The following is a 19,904-nucleotide window of genomic DNA, read 5'->3' as shown; positions in this document are numbered from 1 at the left end:
GTTGAGCAAAGGCTACAGGGTTAGTTAACACATAGGTTCCACTAAGTGAGCTGGCCCTGCTCCAGTCTGAGCCCCTGTTTACCACAGATGGCAATAAGATTCCAGTGGTGTGTATGAGAGGTATGTTTGGAAAGACTATTTGGATGAATTCTACCTTGGGCAAAGACAAAGCCATTTGTTGGGTTGTCTTTGCTCACGGACATGATTGCATTTAGTTGGTGATGCAGAAAGGTGAAGAAACATAACATATACCTCAATGGGACCTTGTTTTGGGGTGAATTGTCTATGACATTGTGTCTGTATCCATATCTGCATGAATATATGTATATAATGAGGATAATGCCTGTATGTCTATAAGTAAAAAGTTCAATGTAACATGTTGGTATGGGAAAAAAAAATTGGGGTGGATAATGCTGGGGGTTAGGTTTTCTCAAAGGAATTGCTTCCCATTTGTTGTCTTCCTGAGGCCACCATTAACCCTGGGGAGGCTCGGGGCTCACATTGGAGCATCCCCTGGAGCCATGGTGGGGAGCCACTGCAGACCCTCTGTCTCGCCCAGTGGTGCCCCCCTGTTGGTTGTGGTCATAACTACAACCAAGGGGAAATTGCTTGACTGGTGGGAAAACTTACAGGTTTTTTCTTTGTTGTTTTTTGCTTGTTTTATTTTATAGCTATATATTTTCTTGTAAAGAACTGTTGTTCGTTTTCCCATATTTTTTCCCGGAAGCCCTGTATTTTTGAAGTTATAATAATTTGGAGGGAGGGGGCCATCTTTCCATTCCAGGAAGGTTCCTGCCTTCCTTGGCAGACATATGTCTTTTAAACCAGGACACTGGGTAGCAAGCATAATAGTTTGAATCTGTCATATTTCCCAGTCATTCCTTATAGTTTGTATATAGATAGTAGGACTTTGTATAAAAATATTTATTCTGTCTTTTCCCATGTTACTTCTCTAGGGACACTCCTGTGACAGTTCAAGACTAGAGGTGAAATTGTGTGTTTTTTTCTTTTCCCATTATGTACAGTGGGGGTCCCGAAAAAACCTGCTGGCAGTGAACAACATCAGCTCTGTGGTGATCCTCAGTGAACAGGCCATGTTGGCACATTTTCATCAGCAGGTGGCTGTGGTACAGGTGTCTCCCAACCTCTTCAATGTGATGATCTTCAGCACAGGAACCACTCACAGCCTTCGTCTTGATATGAATGCTAGTGGAGTCTTTGCTACTCAGGTTAATTGGGGCTTTTTTGTTGTTGTTGTTGATTTGCCTCATCAGTTGCCTGGTTAGGTTTATTGAGACCAAACTTCCTAAGTCTTTAAGAGAATTTTTTTTTTTTTAAATATTCAAAATAGAGTGTTATGCAGGTATTGTTGTAACAGTAGCAATGTGCTGCTATGGAGCTGGTTTTTTTTCTAAGATAGAACAGGGACTCAGAAATGCTCTAGGGTGCTCACCAGAGCCCAGAGAAACTCTGGACTGCTAAAAGCCTTCAAACCCAATGTCCAGGGAAACTAGTAATTGGTGGCTATTGTAGGAGAGTTCTTGCCATGTTATTGCATGAGTTCCTACATGCTTCCAAAAGGAACTAAAAGTATTTATTTATTTGGTGTTTTGTTTGTTTGTTTTAGGATGCTATAGTATTCTGGAATGGGAAGCAAGTGGCTGTCTTTGAGTCCTCAGGAGATACCTTCAGAAGTGCAGGTAGGACTTAAAACATTGGTCAGAGTCTGAATGCTTCTTTTCTTCCGAAGTTACATGTTCATTCATGGTAGCTGATCACTGTAAGCATAGGATCAAAGAATGGTTTGGGTTGGAAGGGACTTTAAAGCGCATCTTGCTCCAACCCCCCCTGCCATGGGCAGGGACACCTTCTTCTAGACTGGAAAAAACCCTCAGGGCTAGAGAAAGCTTTTATCTGATGTAGTTAAATTACATTTTAGAGGGTCTTGCACAAAATATTGTGTGAGGCTAGAACTACTTCTTTTTATATTTTTTAAATTTATTTGATCAAGAGCATTTTTTTCCTACTTTTGTAGCTGTGGCTCCTGCTGCCTTTACAGATAAGACATGGCAATGACTATTGAACACTTTTCCACTTTGCTTGAGAGAAAGTGTAATCAAGGTTATGTAGCACTCACATAAAAACTGGAAAGGAGGCTTTTTGTCCCAGGTCTGAAGAGAAGTGGTCTCATAAATTGATCTGTATAGTGCCAAGTAGAGTAAATTAGCTTTTTAAATTATTAATTATCCCTAAGTATTTCTGCCTTGAGAAATAAGTGATGTAGAATTTTATCAATTCCATCCTAAATCTTGGGACTTGTCTTTTAAGAATCATTAAGTGTTTTCTGCTTGTCTATATTTACAGATATATTTTGTAACTTTTCCATGCTGAATCATTGCTTTATTACCACCAAGGTCCTAACAATCTACACCACTTCTGAAGTTATTGCAGAGCCACTGCAATAGAGATTGTTATCCCTCTTCAGTAGCAGTTCACTGAAGGGAAAAGTGAATTTTATTACCAGAACCTCACACTGCACTTTTTTTTTTCTTTCTTTCACTCCCCATATCAACTCTTTACCCTTCCTCTCTTACTTGTTTCCATGGACAGAGTGTACCAACGCCTGTTTATAATGGGAACCCTAGCTTTTAAATGTAGTGGCAGCATGGAAGAAGGCTAAACCACCAAGGAGTTGGGATTCAATAGTGACTGACAGATCAAAAAAGAGATTTGGTGCAAGATAGTGGAAATTGTGTGCTATAAGTTACTTTTTCTTTTTACTGAACATATTTATTGTAATGATGGCTTTCTTGTGATTGTTCCAGGCTCTTTCCTTTGTGACTCTCCAGTTCTGTCTGTTCACGGAGAAAATCTGTACACAGTGGAGCCATATAGGATCCAGGTCCGCACCTGGCAGGTAAGGACTGAGTAAACCATAAGGGATAAAAAGGCCTTGTTGTTTTCAAAGATTGGTGTTAGAGCTTAAAATAATGTGCATGATCTTTCTAAATCTATTAATACTTCCTTGTCATAATAAAATACTCAAAATATATGAGTATTTCAGCAGAAAGATCTTTGACATTTTGTGTTCTTTAAAAAGTCTGCCACTCTGAACACTACTACAGTGTAACTAATAAGTATTTACAGACTTTAAGATGATCTAAATTGCATGCAGGTTGAAATACATATACTATTTTTAGGAAGATGATCATACTGAATATTCTTACAAGATAATGAAAAATATCACTTGCACATTTTATGTGAACCTTTGCAGCCTCTGCTAGTCTGTGAGAACTAAAAAGAGAAGTCTAATTATCAGAGTTCTCTGATACATAATTTTATTTAGGAAGCAAATATTAGATTTTAGATTGGGTGTGATTCATCACATAAATATAATGGATTTGTTTTTACAGCTATATATTTAAGAACCTTCAGGGACTTGATAATTCTGTAAGTCTTTCACTTGGTAAAGGTTGTGTTCCTAAAGAGGGAATTATTGCAGAAGGATGCATTTAAATTTAGACTTTTCCTGAGGTTACATACATACCCGAAACCCAGATTGCATTTGTGTGTGTATGTTTCTCCAATTTGCTTGGAGTGAGTCATCTAACAGAAGTTCAGCAATTTGTGACTCAACTTGATGATATATAAGTCAAAATAAGTCCCTTCTAGTGAGGCTGTGACCACACAAACTTGGTGTTACACATTTTTTCCCAGGGCACAATTAAACAGCTGCTCGTGTTCTCTGAAGCAGAGGGGAATCCGTGCCTTCTGGATGTCTGTGGGAATTTCCTGGCTGTGGGAACTGATCTGTCTCACTTGAAAATCTTTGATCTCTCACGCAGGTATTAATAACGCATTTAAAATAATCTTTTTATAGTTAAGCTTGTATTTTGTGGGGAATCTTAGCTGTTTTTGATTTGATGAAAAGCAACAATCCATTTGAATATTGAGACAATATTCAATATTGTCTCAAATATTCACAAGTTATGTGAACTGATGGCATATTTCCAAAGCAAGGGAAGAACCATGGAATTCTTAGGCAAGTCAGGGATTGATGATGATGATAATTATTATTATTTTAAAAACAGGATACCATGAGGGATATTTGAGTGCATTTAAAAGTGTGTGGAGAATTTGTGGAAGATCAAGCTAAGAGTGTCCCATTTCTTTTGGTATCTTGAACAAGACTTGAATCTCAGAAGAGCTGAAATAAAACTAGGTCTTGTATCTCCTCATAAATCAGCAAACTTGTTTCAATGAATCTGTGGAGAAAGTGAACCTAAAACTGTGAAGACTATTCTTTCTCCTGTTTAGATTAAGGAGTTTACCTGACTTTGTTCATAGGTTGCTGTACTCTCATACTGACAAACGTGAAAAAGATACTGACATGCCGTTCATATTAAAAATGTAGCTGCTGATGACAAATATGTTTTTGAAAAGCTGAAAAACCTGAAGAGTGAAACAGATTCTATTCTTTGGATGCTGTCACTAGAGGAATGCTTAAGTCTAGTTAGTTGCCCTCTGGAAACTACTTGGGTTGGGATCAGCACATTTCACCTGGGACAGTTTGAAGGTTATTAGATTTGAGCAGGTTGTAACTAGCATAAATATTGGATTATGATGTTTGATATTGAGAAAAAATAGATTCACTCATGCATGCTATGATAAATTTTTGCATTTGGTACTGAAAATACCCCTTCTCAAATTATGACACTTTAATTTCAGGGCACCATAACTGGCTGGGAACAAATGTTATTTTTGTAGAATCAAACATGTTTTTTTATGAGATTGTGTTGTAGCTCTAGATTGCTGTCACTTCAAATTACTATAACTTTTTGCTGCATTCTTCGTTTCATGAGATTTGTCCTCTTTGTTGCTGACTGATTTCTGGGTTTGTATCTATACAAGCAATAAAATCCTTTTGAGATAATAAAATACAAAAATATGCCCCGCTAGTGACATTTTTTTACTCCTGCTGCACTATGTGCTTTCCATACGCAGAACTTTTATGTAATGGGCTTTAGTCAACATTCGTGATACTGTTCAACTTATTTCTGTGGGAAAAGTAGGCCTCTGAATTGAGAATTCTGTTCAGATGGTCTTGCTGTATAGCCATGTTTTGGGAATCCTGTAGAAGCACTGATGTTTATTCTTGCTGATTCATTGAGGAAAGAGTGTCTGTTAACTTAGTCCTGAAAGAAGGGCAGTGGCAGCAATCCTCTGGAGAAGAAGTGGGAGTCTGGGGCAGTTATGTCATATAATCAAAATGGTTTGCTTTTAAAAGTGTTACCCAAAATTTGTTAAATTGCCCGTTGCTTGTCACCGTATAATTGAAGTTTATTCCTTCCCACAGAGAGGCAAAAGTGCACTGCAACAGCAAGAGTTTATCCAAGCTGCTCCCTGGCCATGGAGCCATTTTGTCTGTGAAGTGCAATGCTAATGGCAGCAAAGTCAGCATCCTTGTCAGCAGGGTGAGGCACAGCTCTTTACTTACCGTCTGTGATTTTGTCCATTGGTTCATAGACTGCTGTGGGTCAAGATTACTGAGGATGCAAATCACTTCTCAGAAATAAACCCCCCTGGTCCAGGCAGTGTATTGAGTCATGTAATGAAGTGTTATGTCCCAGCATTAATTAATGTCTCTCAAGGCTTGGTTCTGTGTTGGGAACAATTCAGAAAAGGAATATTTTAGTTACAAAAGCTGCTTTGTAGCATTTCAAAGAAATCCAAGGCTGGCTTGTTGGAATAGAAAAAGAACCAGGAAATTTCTGGTATTTCTTGGTAAGAATGACCTCAAGTGATTACCCGCAAAGAAAGCTGAGAGTATGAAGCATATGGAATAAACTTATCTATTCTTCTTTTTGACTGCATGTTCCAGCACCCTTTGTTTTCCTTTCTTGTAGGCAGATGGGAACATCGATTCCAAAATCTGTTTCTATGATGTTGAAACGGACCAAGTTACGCTATTTGATTTCAAGGCTGAGCAGGGAGATGGTAGAGAGAACCTTTCTGCTGGACAAGGCATTGGGAAGTAAGGAGCTTTTACTTCAAGAAGCATTAATGGTGGATTTAAGATGGAAATCTTCCCTGTGGAGACAAGCACACTTTGATTCTGACATTCCTCTGTCTTGGGAAGGAGCTTGTATGAATTTAATTATTTCTTTCTAAAGAACTAATTAACACTGAATTAATTGTATGTCCATCAAGCTACATCCCTATCTATTCCAATACTGCAAGCTAGTGAGTGTCGTGGTTTGACATTGGCCCAATACTAGGTACCCACAAGAGTCATTCACTTACCCTCATCTTTAAAGTTGGGCAGAGCAGAGGGAATAAAAAAAAAAGGGAATTAACCAAGGGTTACCGAGTTGAGATAAGGATTAGGGTCAAAACTCTCTAAGGGCAAAACAGGTTTAAATTTAAAGGTATAAAGTATATTTATTATCAACAGAGTGAGAGGATGATCATGAGAAGTAAAATAAGCCCTTAAAACACCTGTTTTCCTGCTAGCCCTTCCCTCCTTCCCACTGACAGTGCAGAGAGATAGGGCATGGGAGTTTTGGTCAGTTTGTCGCTCAAGATCTTCTTCTGTTTGCTCAGGGAGAGGAGTCTTTCCTCTGCTATGCCATGGAGTCCCTCCCACAGGCAAACAGTCTTCCCAAAACTGTTGTGGCATGGGTCACTCATCCATGGGGTGCAGTCATTGAAGGATAGGCTGCTCTAGTTTGGAAGCGAGGGCTCTCTCTCTCTATTCAGGTTTCTAGACTGCAGCTCTCCTCTAGCATCCACCTACTCTGGCAGGAACACGTTTCTCATAGGCTGTGAGTGGATTTCTACATCCCCTGTGGACTTCATGCATTACCAGGTGACTGTTTTAGCATGGTCCTCACCATGGCTTGCAGAGGAATCTGAGCTCTGATACTTGGAGCACCCCCTCTCTCTCTTTCTTTTCCACTGACCTTGGTGTCACCATGTTGTTCTTCCTCGTGTCCTAACTTCCTCCTCTTCTTTGACTAGAAAAAAACCTGCTGCTTGTAGATACCATTGTCAACAAGTTCCGCTTATTCAAAGATTCTTGCAGGATCCAGCAATGCCGAGGAGTTGCTCCTGTCTAGGTTGTGCGTCAGGGAGTCCTCATCATGCCTTCACAGCTGGCCAGGCAGCCCTGGCACCCTTGCAGGGGCAGTGGTGGCCACCATGGTGCTGGTGTTATTTGAACGCCTCTCTTCACATGGGGCACTGGGAGGGGGAAGCTGCCGCTGCCACTGCCTTACTGCCCTCGGCATAGCTGGCTAGGGGTGGCCAGGCAAGCAAGGCTCGCCATGGGCTGTGCCAGCATGGTGGCAGCCCTGGTGCCTCTGCACCCCTGGGGGAAAACTGCGTGTGCACTGTTCTGATTTTATTCTTAAATACATTATCACAGAGGCATTACCAACCTCTCTAATTGGGCCAGCAGCATGTCATGTCCATCTTCAGAGCCATCAGAGATTGGGTCTGTCAGACATGGTGGAAGCTTCTAGCAGCTTCTCATAGAAGCTACCCCTGAGGTGTGCCCCCCCCCCCCCCCCCCCCATCCCGCAGCCAAACGCCAGGCTATGCCAAATCAACACACCCCGAAGGCAAGCTCAAAATAAGCAGGAGGTAGTTCTTCAGCCCTTCAGCCAAAATGCAGCTGAGCCAAGGAACTCCTTGCAAAGGCAGTAGAGAAGATGAAGGAAGGGCTTATGGAGATACTGGACAAATTCATAGAAGAGAAATTCAGGGAGAGCTACTAGCACTTCGGAAGCCATATCAAGCTTGAGATCTCTGAGGAGAGGATGATTTGTTGTTGGGGGTTTTATACAGAGGTATTACATGACTGGAATCAGGATCCAGATCTTTAAATTTAAAAAGGATCTTGGAAAGCTACCCTTCCTTGGAGAGTTTACATAATAGGGAACTGAGAAGATGACATTCTGAAGGTCCTTGTAGGAATAAAGGTATTTTTAAAGTATAATAAAAATTGAGTTTGTGTGGGTGAAAATTCATGAGGTGTCTATTTAGAGCTGACACATTTCTGTTCATGCGAACTGTGCTGTAGGAAGTGCATTAGAAATCCTAGCAGCACAATGCAGTGAAGTGGGAATGCTTTTGAAAGTATGGTGTAATATTAGAGTACAAATTTCCATTTGATTTTACAACAATTTTTCTGACTGTATTTATGTAAGCAAAACCAGCATTGGAACAGGTGGATTGCTTTTTTAGTTACTATCTGCTATGGGTATTACAAGCCAAAAAAAAAAAAAAATGGAATTACTCTCCTTACCATTGAAAGCTAGAAGAAACTACCCGGCTCATCAAAAACTAGGGCCAGTGCAAATCTTGGGTCTTACATCCTGGTTAGTCATGCAGCAGTGTTGTTAAGAGTAAGTGAGGAAGTTGTTTCCAAGTGCAGTATCTTGTGTAACCCAACAGAGGCCAACCCAGGCCAGGAATGCTGTTTCATTGTTTGAGTGTTAGATAGTCTGTGTGAATAATCCTTTTATCTTTGCTTCCTTTTGAAGTATCTTCAAATCTACACCTCTTCTGCTTCTCTTTCTGCCTCCTAAGGCAAAATTGAAACGTATGTTTTTCTACACAAATTCTTTTTTTGATTTGCAGTTTTCTGATTTTGAATTCCATGGCAGGGCTAGAACTTAGGGAGTTTCTGCACCTCTTTGAATGTCTCAATTTGCCCTTTAGCCCTACTACAATCCTCCCCAGAAATTCCACCCTTCAGTGGTGACAGCAAGTGAGAAAATACTTTAATGATGTCTTTGGCTTCTTTTTTAAATAATTTGACATTTTTTCAGAAGAATGAATACTAACCTATTGCTAAAAAAGTGTGGTTCTATATGTCTGTAGTTGACATAGCTGGCACTGAAGTAGTGAAGTGCCCAAAGGAGGCAGTAAGATGTCATTATTTAAACTGCTGACAGAGACTGGCTTTCCCAAGGCTGCAGGGGAAGTCCTTTTTGCTGTTCCACGGTGCCTCAGAATTGTTGACATGCAGTAGCCAGGTGGTGGTTGGTCTCTTCTCCCAGATAACTTCCTATCTTCCTTACTCTTATTCCTGTCATCAATAGGATGAGAGGAAATGGCCTCAAGTTGTACCAGTAAAGGTATAGATTGGGTATTGGGGAAAACTTCTTCAGGTGGAATAGTCAGGCATTGGAACAGGCTGGCTACATCAAAAAATGTGTGAATGTGGCACTCTGGGGCATGGTTTAGTGGTGACCATGGTGGTGGTGATGGGTGCATGGTCGGACGTGGTGATTTTAGAGGGCTCTTCCAATCTTAATGAATCCATGGTTTGAAGACAGAGCTGAGGTGGCTCCTGTGTTACAGCAGCCGGCACTGAGTTAGATAGTTTGAAGGATGTTCAAGGGTTTCTGTAGGACCTGCAATCTCAGGGCAGGCAGATTTTGAGTACCTATTTTTATAGTTGGTACCAACTTTTTTTCTACCAAAAATGCTTTATGTCCTGTCACCACTGTCAGTGTAACAGACCAAACTAGAAGTGTCACTGCCATGTGTAAAATGTCAGGAGTCGGGAAAATGTATCTGGTTAATGTTCTAATACAGAGTATAAGTAACTGAGGAATGATTCCTTGGCTAGAGCTTTATTTACACTCATGCACTGAATGGGCTGGAATTACTTTGTCTCCCTTTCTACATTTTTTCTTGTCTCTTGGTAGGTTTGTAGTGGAGTATCCAGATTTGCACAGTCACATTCCTGCTTGCCATTTCTGGGACCCGAGTGAACCAAGACTTTTTGTATGTGAAGTAATTCCTGAAACAGGCCTCCAACCTCCAGACCAAAAGAAAAACCAGACTGAGGGCACAGTATGATCCTTTTTATTTATCTTTTTTTTTGCATGGAGTTCTCTCTGTCCCAGTAATAAGTCCTTTGTGCTTTATTAAGGATGTATGGGTGGATAGTACACATTACTACATGAAAATTGAGTCATGAACCCTGTGTTTGCTGTCTGTGCTGCAGGCATTCCCTCTATGGCAACTCTCTGGCTTGGGCCAAGCTTGCATACAGTGAAGAAGAAAAAGAGGGGATTTCTTTAGCTGTGATAGAATTTTGGGAATGACCATAATGCAAGCTTCTATCTGGGCTACAGTTTTTCAGGTGACATTATTGGGTGGATAAATAATCTAGAAGTTTGTAACTTGAAAAATTGCTGATTTTTTTATCTTGAGTCCACTTTTAGCAGCAAGAATTAATTTGGTAGAATGACAGGGACAGTACTTTTAAGGTGAACAGAGAAATATGCTCTTCTACCCTGTCCCTCCCATCTTCTGCTTTTCTGGGGAGATATTGTGCATTTTTATGGGACTTCCCAAATTATCTATTTTGTTTTTTTACATTAGAAAGCAATTTTTATTGATCAGAAATTATCTAATCAAAGAGGTCTTTCATCATACAATTCTTCCCTTCTTCCCCTGCTATTGTGCTTGTAGTGCTCCTTACCACTTTGTCTGTACAGAACTACCTATCCTGCATAAACATTGCATTGATTTGAAGCATCCATTTTAATCTCAAGTTTTTTGATTTGTGCCTAAATTTAACTAATCTCATAAAATTAGATATAGAAAGCTCTTTGTGTCTTTTGTTGGTTAAAATGACCTTAGAAGAACCATGAGAAGATCAAAGTAAAAAGGAGAAATGGGATAGTGATAGGGATGTCTCAAAAGACCTGGCTAGGGTCTTCTAGCAAAGAGAAGAGCAATTCAACCTAATATTACTCAAGTAAAAAACTTTTAAATTGTTGGCTTCTAAGTAAAGTTGAAAAAATATATAAAAGGAATGCAACTTTTTGCCGCTTATTCAACAGAACATGTTACTGTCTGCTTATGCCTTACTAAATGAGAAGTCTGATTAACTTCTGCTGGAAATAAATATTATTTTAACTTGAGTCAGGTCAATATTTAAACTGTTAGAGGAACTATTTCTGCATGAATGATATATTTCCTGGGAACTCAAAGCAGTCAGTAAGCTGATGAACTTACAATGGGACTAATATAATGTTTTTTAAAAAACATAGTTTTTAAGGTCCCTTCCAACCCAAACCATTTTCTGATTCTCTTATTCTGTGATTCTGTTTCTTTGCCCTGATCCAGATCTCTCAGAGAGATGCCTGAAGCAGCCATCTGTGCCAGGGGCTTCTCTGTTTATGGTGTGTGAAGCTGGTTGTCAGAGGTGTGTGTGTGGAGGCAGAGGTGGAGGTCCTTGTGCAGGAGGACCAGTCTGGAATGCAGAGTGAGGTGCTGGCTGCTCGCTGCAGGGAGGAAGTGTGTGGCTCTGCCTTCCCAGCAGCTGTGTGTCTGAATGTATAGGTCATACTATTGTCAAGAGAAGCTTCTGCCAAATGAATATGGAAAAGAAAAACAAAAAGAAAGAAGGATATTGCAGCTTAAAAATAAAACAATGCTTCATTTCCTTTTCCAGATGGATGTTTGGATTATATCATTCTTCAGCACTGAAGAGCATGGCCTTTTGCTGCAGGACAGCTTTGCATTGCCTTCATCCTACCAGGTTCTTCTCGGCATAGAGGTGCCACATTATTACTTTGCAAAAAAGGTGAGGTAATCTCTAAGAATTCCTTCCCTTCCCAGAAATTTAGACTTTCCACTGTACAGGAATCAAATATAACCAAATTGAGTCTGGGGTTAGTAGAGCAACACCAACGACAAGGATGCATCACATGTAGAAATGGCGTAAAGATAATTCTGATGCAGATGAACTTGACAGAACTGTAGAATTTGTAATGAGATGGCTTTTTATGGGTCTTGTAAACTGAATGTGATGTATAAGTGTAGGAGAAACAGGAATTACAAGGTAATGCAATTGAAAAAGGGATGTGGAAAAAATTCTGCTTTATCTAGACACTGTGCCTATTGCAAGTGCAAGAGGGATGTGTGTGTGCGATTTATGTAGGCCATAAGACAGGACGTTTCATACTGGCTTTGGCAGAAGCATCCCACTTCCTTGCAGGAATACCTTAGTGAGCAGAACAGTCATCTTGCACCATCAACAAGTGCCTGTCTGCTGCAAATGTGAAGAATGCAGGCTCTAACTTCTAAAACTTGATTTCAATCCAAAACTTTTTGCATCTCAGGTAAATAATACGCTACATAATTGCATGCATCCTGGGCGAGCTGCAGCCTTTCACCTACAAATTGGTTTCTGGTGAAGTTCTGACCTGAGTTTCCTGGTGCTTCTTAGGATGATGATTTGCTCTGTTCCTGTCTTGTAGGGGGAGTGTAACAGAACCCATTTACTATACTAATGTATTTAATTTTGTAAAATCTACAGGAAATTAATATTAAGGAGACTTCTAATCTTCATGTAGTTTGGGAGCACTATTAGACAGGGAGTATGTGTCTACTTATGTCCAGATTCAGAGCAGCACTTTGCAATTCATTTCCTTCAAAGCACAGCCTGTTGTCAGTCTTCCTGTGCAGACTGAGCTTTTAGTGTTGTACTGTTTTACTCTTTTTTTCCCCTTAAACTGAAAGGTCAAATGTGATATGCTGCATTTTCCAATCTCTTTTAAACATTTCTCCATCATGTCTCATGCTATTGTACTTTGATATTATGTTTCTCTCTTTCTTTTTTTTTTTTGACTTTGTATGAATTGTTGCTGCCATTAGTTGTGTTTTCGGAGGGGATGTATCTATAAACCTGTAAGTATCTGCATCGCTTTGGTGCTCTTCCTTCATCCTCTGCTCCTCTCTGTTGTTTCCATTTTCTTGGTAGGTGGTTGTCTCTTTATGACAAAGTCACTTTTTACATCGCTTGTATTCATTTGGGAAACCTAATTTAGTAAAAGAGCAGTCTGCTTTAAATACAGCAAATCAAGTTGATATAACAAGCCTTGCTGACCAAGTTTCATTTCAGGGTTTCTCCTTATTCACTATAATGTCTTTACTGCCCTAGTTCCAGAAATTCCTCAAGTTTTAGTCAAACAGATTTGCACTTTTGATTTCTGTCTTTTACTTTACCCAGGACTTTCATTGTATTATAATACAATACAATTTTTATTGGCTTCTGTATATACCTTAAAATTTAGTTATCGTATGTAACTATATGATTAGGGTAGAGTGTACATGGATTTTGGCATCCTTCATGACTCAGATGATCTTCCTCTGTACCTGTCTTGGGGAATTTTCCTTGTTACACACCAGGCAGATCATTTGACATTGAGGATTGAGATATTATTGCTTTTCTGCATAATGGTTGAATTGCTTTGAGTTGCCTTTCAGTGGGTGGTGAAAGTAGCCCTGAAGCTTTAGAACTGCCAGTTGTAAGGGGAAGGATTTGAACCTGAGCTTCAGTATTCATAAGATTTACATAAAGGCAAGGATAAAAGAATTTAGGCTGTATAGTTAACTTTCAGAGCAGCAGCCTAATATTTGAGAAGAGACTAAACTTGGAGAGATGCTTATCTGAAATCTTCAGAAATCTGGGAACTTAACATTTGCTATTATAAAATATATATATATATATGTATAAAATAGTGACTGTAATAAAAGGAGGTTACTTTTCTGTGGTATATTACCAATCTCCGGTGATCACTAACATGCTGTGATTGTTGACTGCAATATGCTAATCTCTTCTATGACATTCCATATTTTGTGGTGTTTTCTAGAAAGCTCTGAAACTTTGCAGCTATTGATGCTATTGATTATGGTCCTGCAGATATAAAAAACTTGGACTGTGATGGGAATAATACAATTTATTCCATGTACAAAGGAGTAAGTTTCAACCTGCTTGATACCTATATGACAACCTTCTAATTTTAGCTGGGAGAAGCTGAGAAGGGAGCATCAGAGTCTGGCTCAGGAACAGTCTCTCAGATGGCTGCAAGAAGACCCATGAGAGATTTCATTGGACTGGGAGACTGTGATAAGACCACCCAGGATGCCATGCTGAACTTCAGCTACTATCTAACTGCTGGAGACATGGATGAGGCCTTCAAATCCATCAAGCTGATAAAAAGGTATCAGAACTATTTGCATCTATTTCTTCATGGGTGCAGTTTATTTTTGTTAAAAGTTTGAAGAGTAAATCCTCCTAAATTTTCCTTACATTTCCCTCTCTGATTTCATTCTCCTTTTCATTTTTAACCCGATGAAACATCTTTATCTCACAGACATTTTAATGTGTTCTCTGCTCATTCTTTGTCTATAATACATTGTGGATTTTTTTTTTGCTAAAAGAAAAATAATTACTGATAACCTGCAACCTTATGCGGTGTCTGAATGGCAAAAATGTCATCACTAGAAGAAAATGAACATTCACAATTTTATTTATACATCTAAAATAATCACACCAATACTGAGTGTTACAGATTTACCAACCACATAGCTGAATTTTAAATTCACATGTACATTATTTTAATATGGATATTGCAATATTAGAGGTAATAATATAATGTCTCTCAAATACTCCAATATTTTATTTTAAAAACTGCTGCATTTAATCATAACATATTGTTTCTGGAATTCTTTTTTTTTTTTCCCAGAAAATGAATGCAGGCAGATGAATACTAATCTTAGTTGGTTTTTACAAACCTATTGCTAGAAGAAACACTTTGTCAGCTTTATGGTAATTCTCCCAACAGTCTAGAGCAGTGCAGTTGTTCTAGAGCATCAGTCTCTGTGGAGTGTTGCTCATTTGCAATGTGCTGCAAAAAGCAGCAGTTGGGGTTGAGTTTCTTATCACATCCAAACTGAGTGCAGAAGAGAACTCAAGAGCCAGCTTGATGATCACATTTTAACGAAGTGTGGAAATAGTGATAAAGAAGCAAAGCAGTGTGCTCACCTGGGAGTAACACAACAGTCCTAAGGAATTTGTAACATCCACAGCTCATGGTCCCTCAGATGTATCACTTAATTGTGCTCAGAGCAGCATTCTGAGAGCATTTACACACCTGTCATTGCCTCAGGATCCTATAGCCCACGTATTCCTGCATAATAGTTTTTGACGTGTTGTTTTTCTTTCTGAAAATTATATGCATATGACTTTTGTCAGGCCATGTGCTTCTCAAGGTAAGGCTTATAAACATTATACCTAATTCTAAAGGCATTCATTTTTCAGTTCATTATCATATTAAGTTATCAGGCAGGTTGTTTTCAAATCTCAAAGTCCTGAAGTCCTGTATATTTTTCTTATTCTCCAGTCTGGGTGCCTGAGTGGCAGCTCTGTTCTCCAGTATTCCCTGTCTTATGTGGCACTGAGCATTGCTGGGCAGAGCTGGTGTCCTGCCATAGCATTCTAATGCCACAGCAAATCTTATAACTAGCTGGAGAGAAAATAAACCAATTTGGGCTGGTATATTTCTTTCTTATAATAGTTCCCAACAATGTAATTTAATCATATATCTGATTGTTAGGGAGTTCCAGTAGCCTCCTGTGGACATTTGCCCTTAATGTAATATTGAAACATTTTTTTCAGCAGCATATGTGGTCTGTTTTAGCTGTGTACCCTTCTCATTTTTAGTGTCTGTTTTCGCATAAGACGCTAGCAAACCTGTGCCTCAGCATACAAAAGAAATGTCTGAAAAAAATGCAACTTAATTCTTCTGAAATCCCTTTCTTTACATAAGAATAGTGAGAGTTGCTTTTGCTTTTTACTCTCTGGTCTGTTCTGGGGCTAGGAGCAGGTGTTGCAGCTAATGTGAATTCGTTCCTTGTGGAGAGGTGATTAGGACTAGAAGTCATGAAATTTAGACGGCTTTTAAACCCATCACTTAATCTATAGTGAGTTTCCTGCTTTCTCAGATTGCCTGTTAACTCCCAAGCTATTGTCATTGGTCTCCTATAGCTTTTTGTTTTATTTTTAAGGAGCAGGAGAACTTGATGCAGACAGAGAAAATGTGCGTTTGGTTCCCTCTTTCCTGTATTCTCATTGCACACACTTGGTATCTTCTCCAGCTGACCCTGCTGCCGTGCATCCAACCAACAATTCTGTGCTGTACAGCAGAAGGAGAGTGCAATATAATATTTTATATATTTATATTTATATATATATATATATAAAACTATGTGGTTTATACATATGTATATAGATGGAGCCCATCTGAATAATAATCGAGGGCCTCTGCCCACACAAGTGAACGTTGTTATGTCTTTCAATCCTTAAATTATAGCATATATTTATAGAAAATAACTCCAGTGCAGATCTCCTTGGAGATCTTTTGCCTTTCAGCTGTGCTCTTTCAGCATGGTGACTCAACATAGTCATTTTCCAAGCCCTGGCGAAAGCGAGCGGTCAGGGTACGGCTGATGACGATGACCCGGGGCGCCATGCAGTCCTCACGCCTGTGGAGGATGTTCCAGATTAGAATGGCAGCTGCCAGTGTGGCCAAAAGGCAGGCTCCAATGTTCAGGTAGCAAGACCATGAGAGGTTGGTGTATGGTCCGATTCGGTAGAATGTCACCAGTCCAATAACCAGAACAAAACCTGCAAACAGAATGTCAGAGTTATTTTTGATGAGCTATTATCTTGAATTTCTGTGGTGGCAAAATGCCAGAGAATCTCAACATTTGCAGACTCACTCATAAGTCTGTAGTGCTTTTCCATCCCTAATATGATGTACTGGATGTGTTTTTGAAGGCATATTTGAGCCTCATGATACATTCAGAGTGCCTTAAACAGAGGCTCAATATTAAGTTTTCATCTGTTCACTCTAATTTCAATTTCTTACACCCACTGACGTGTATTTCACCTTGGGTTTTTGCCCCCATGCATTTGAATCACTTACACAGATATCCTTTTTCTTACTCCCATTGCCAAAAGAGAAAACAACTGTATTGGTGATGATAATAATAATAATTTTAAAATATTTTTTTCACAGTATGTACTCTTATTCTGAAATTTTTAAATGTTTATTAAGGCAGGCAACTATGTAAACTGCAAAGATGATGAATTGTGACAGTCACATTCTCTAGACAGAAAGACATAATTCTGTCTCTCAAGAGAGAGCACAGAGAGAAGAAGAGAAAACAATCTTTATCTCTACTCCTTTGTTTTCTCCATGTGGAATTTAGTATAGAGATTGTTTACTTGAAGTGATTAATTAGATTCTAGTGAAGGTTGTTTAAGTTCAATAACCAATTAGATCCAGCTGTGTCTCGGACTCTCAGCAGGCAGTCACGAGTTTTTTAGTTGATAAATAAGTAAGAAGTATGTATGTAGAATAAAATAATCTCTCTTTAAATAGTATATTAATGTAATATAGTATTGTTTTAATAAAGCAGATCCTTCAGCCTTCTAATCTAGAAATCATTTCTTCCCAGTTGGGTTTGCCTTTTTCACTATAATGAATAGCTAAATATCTTACAGAAATAATAAAAAGCAATAAGTAAGTATTGTACTTAAATATAAGTATAGATACTTAAAAAAAGGGCAGATGAAGTAAATGGAACTTTGTGGTCCTACTTTTTCCTGCTGGAAAAAAGTGTTATGAGGCAGAAGTAATGTCATGCCTCCAGAAGCTACTGAAGGCAAAGTTTCTATTGTCCTCATAACTTTAGGCACAGTACTAAGTTTCCTAAAAGATAGGTAATATTAGAGTAATAACAGTGTACTTGTCTAGCATTTCCATTCAGATGTCACAAAGTGATTTGCAAAAAAAAAACTATAAAAAGGAAAAATTTCTCAGTCTCTTTGGTGGTTACATTACTGATGAATAGTAGTAATGTTATTTCAGAAGTGAGGTGAGGTAACTTTTCTAGTCATGCAGGAGACCCATATTAGATCAAGGGGCAATCTGCATCCCTTTACACCTCCTTTTCTATGTTACACCTTCCCTTTCTTTGAAGAATGCATTGACAACCACATTATTACTTTTCTGCTGTCTGTTTATTGTACTTTCAGAGAACCATACAACATGGTTTGGGTTGGAAGGATCCTTAAAGCTCATTGCACTCCACCCCTTGCCATGGGCAGGGACACCTCCCACTAGCCCAGATTTCTCCAAGGCCTGTCCAACCTGGCCTTGGACACAGCCAGGTATGGGGAAGCCACAGCTTCACCATGCATGTCCCTTAGCTTTGACAATAGGCACTGGAAGAGGCTCTGAGGTCCCCTGGAGCCTTCTCCTCTTCTTCAGGCTGAACATTCCCAGGTCTCTCAGCCTGACTCTGGAGCAGTGGGACTCCAGTCTAGTCTCTCTTCCTGTACCTATTGCCAAACAAAGCTACTTTTCAGCTTTTTAAAAGAAATTAATGGATGTAATTAGATTGAAACAAACACAAAGACACAAATATGCCTCACTAACCAAAAAAATGTTTTCTCTTTGCTATCCTACACACTTCCTTAACTGCCACCATAACAAAGGAATTTCATTCCCAAAATGACCCCTTCATGAAGGAAGACTGGAATAAATAAATATCCATGAACTGTCAGAACACATCTGGACACCATGTTCTTAAGTTCATGGGCAAGGAGAAGTCAAGAGTGGGTCCCAGTTGCTGCATGCTGTTTTCCCAGTTAGCCGCAGTGCCCGCGCCTGCAAACACTCTCCTTGTGGATACATGGCAATGGTGTGACCCCTGGCCCTTGATTTTCTGTGAAAGAGCACATCCCGAGTGTGCATTGTATCATTTTTTTTTCTTGAAAGAGTGCTAGTAATGCAGTGAAGATGGAAAAGACACAAGCTGCATACAGATAAACACAGAGGAGGGAAATGACATACAAGTAGGAGGAAAAAAGTCAATTACTTAAAGTTGTGACACTTGTACTATTCTGAGCGTCAGTAAAATGAAGGCTGAATCCACCTCCTCATAATACAAACACTGAATGAATATTCCTTTAGGAGCTGTCTGGCATCCTTGACTCTCCTGTGTCTACCTAGAAGGTGCTTTGTAACAGTTGTTTGCTGCACCTTCTCATCCTGATGTGGCACTGTGCCACAGCTGGCATGTCCAGAGAGGGTTTGGAGTGAGGCACTTCTCTGTCTGAAGACAAATAAGAAGAAATAGGTTCTTATGGGAGTAGTAGCTCCTTACTGCTCTTTCCCCACTCTGATGTTAAAAAAGCCTAATGTACCCTGGATGGGTTTTAGGTTGTTGACACAGTTGTAAGGACGCAGTAACTCCTTGGTTTTGTCAGCAAATCTGGTAGTTATTTTATGGTTTGGCTTTGTTCTAAATAAAAAAAAAAATATTTGGAGAGAATGTGGCCATCTGGAGCACACTGAGTTGTAGAAATCACTGATCTATACAATAAGGGTTTGCTATTGCAAATAAATTATTTTTCCTTCATTTCCAGTGTCAGTCTCCAATTTCAGTTTGTCCTGAGGCACAAGGTAGAGAAGAGAGTGGGAGGAGGTTAGGTTCTGTTTTGTAAGTGACATCAGATTTTTTTAAACTTTCCTCTGAGATGGCTTGGTTCCCTATCTGTGGAACCAGGATGATACAACTTCCTGTGTTTATTTTGTATTTCAGAGCATTGGGAGCAGAGCATGCTAGTTGTGATATGCTTATAAAGAATTTGGATGTCTACATCTTCATTTAGATCTTATAAGGATGATACACACTGATACTGCTTTGCAATCCACTATTCAGTGGATGATAAATGGCCATTTTCATATGAAGGTAGGAAATCAGGAAGAAAGGAGATGCTTGTACTTCCTGCAGCTGAGTTGACTGGCTTCATCTCCTTGCAGTTTAAAATTGGCAGGAAGGAGGGTATTGATATAAATCAAGAGACCCATCTTACTTAGTCTGGCACATGAGAAGGCTTTGTGTAATCAATTTTCCTTTTCAGTTTTCCTTTCAGAACTCTTTTTTTTTTTTTTTTTTTTTTTTTTTTTTTAAGTATTAAGAAAATCATAAAACCTTAAGCAGGAGGAGTTTTGAGCAGG

At 39.3% G+C, this 19,904-nt stretch overlaps 2 protein-coding genes across 8 annotated transcripts in view; one reads left to right on the top strand and one right to left on the bottom strand.

Moving 5' to 3' along the window:
- IFT140 (intraflagellar transport 140) overlaps positions 1-19,904 on the top strand; it is an 83,752-nt gene that overhangs the window by 25,151 nt on the left and 38,697 nt on the right. For 5 of the 7 annotated variants that reach the window (XM_030284735.4, XM_012576451.5, XM_012576460.5 and 2 more), the window contains 10 exons: positions 1,026-1,229; positions 1,628-1,700; positions 2,826-2,917; positions 3,718-3,845; positions 5,357-5,474; positions 5,907-6,034; positions 9,720-9,867; positions 11,480-11,611; positions 12,685-12,717; positions 13,837-14,033. In XM_030284735.4, the coding sequence (XP_030140595.2) occupies positions 1,026-1,229; positions 1,628-1,700; positions 2,826-2,917; positions 3,718-3,845; positions 5,357-5,474; positions 5,907-6,034; positions 9,720-9,867; positions 11,480-11,611; positions 12,685-12,717; positions 13,837-14,033 (1,253 nt within the window). The remainder of the gene's footprint in view (positions 1-1,025; positions 1,230-1,627; positions 1,701-2,825; positions 2,918-3,717; positions 3,846-5,356; positions 5,475-5,906; positions 6,035-9,719; positions 9,868-11,479; positions 11,612-12,684; positions 12,718-13,836; positions 14,034-19,904) is intronic. The other 2 variants (XM_002190187.7, XM_072935509.1) reach the window with 1 other exon arrangement.
- The window catches only part of TMEM204 (transmembrane protein 204), a 28,320-nt gene continuing 22,740 nt past the window's right edge, over positions 14,325-19,904 (bottom strand). The window contains exon 3 of the mRNA XM_002191248.5: positions 14,325-16,498. Coding sequence (XP_002191284.1) covers positions 16,254-16,498 — 245 coding nt within the window. The 3' untranslated portion in view covers positions 14,325-16,253. The remainder of the gene's footprint in view (positions 16,499-19,904) is intronic.

This window comes from Taeniopygia guttata, chromosome 14 (assembly GCF_048771995.1).
Source record: "Taeniopygia guttata chromosome 14, bTaeGut7.mat, whole genome shotgun sequence".
NCBI classification, from domain to species: domain Eukaryota; kingdom Metazoa; phylum Chordata; class Aves; order Passeriformes; family Estrildidae; genus Taeniopygia; species Taeniopygia guttata.
Note: the sequence above shows the minus strand (reverse complement) of the source record. Positions and strands in the feature narration are given on the sequence as shown.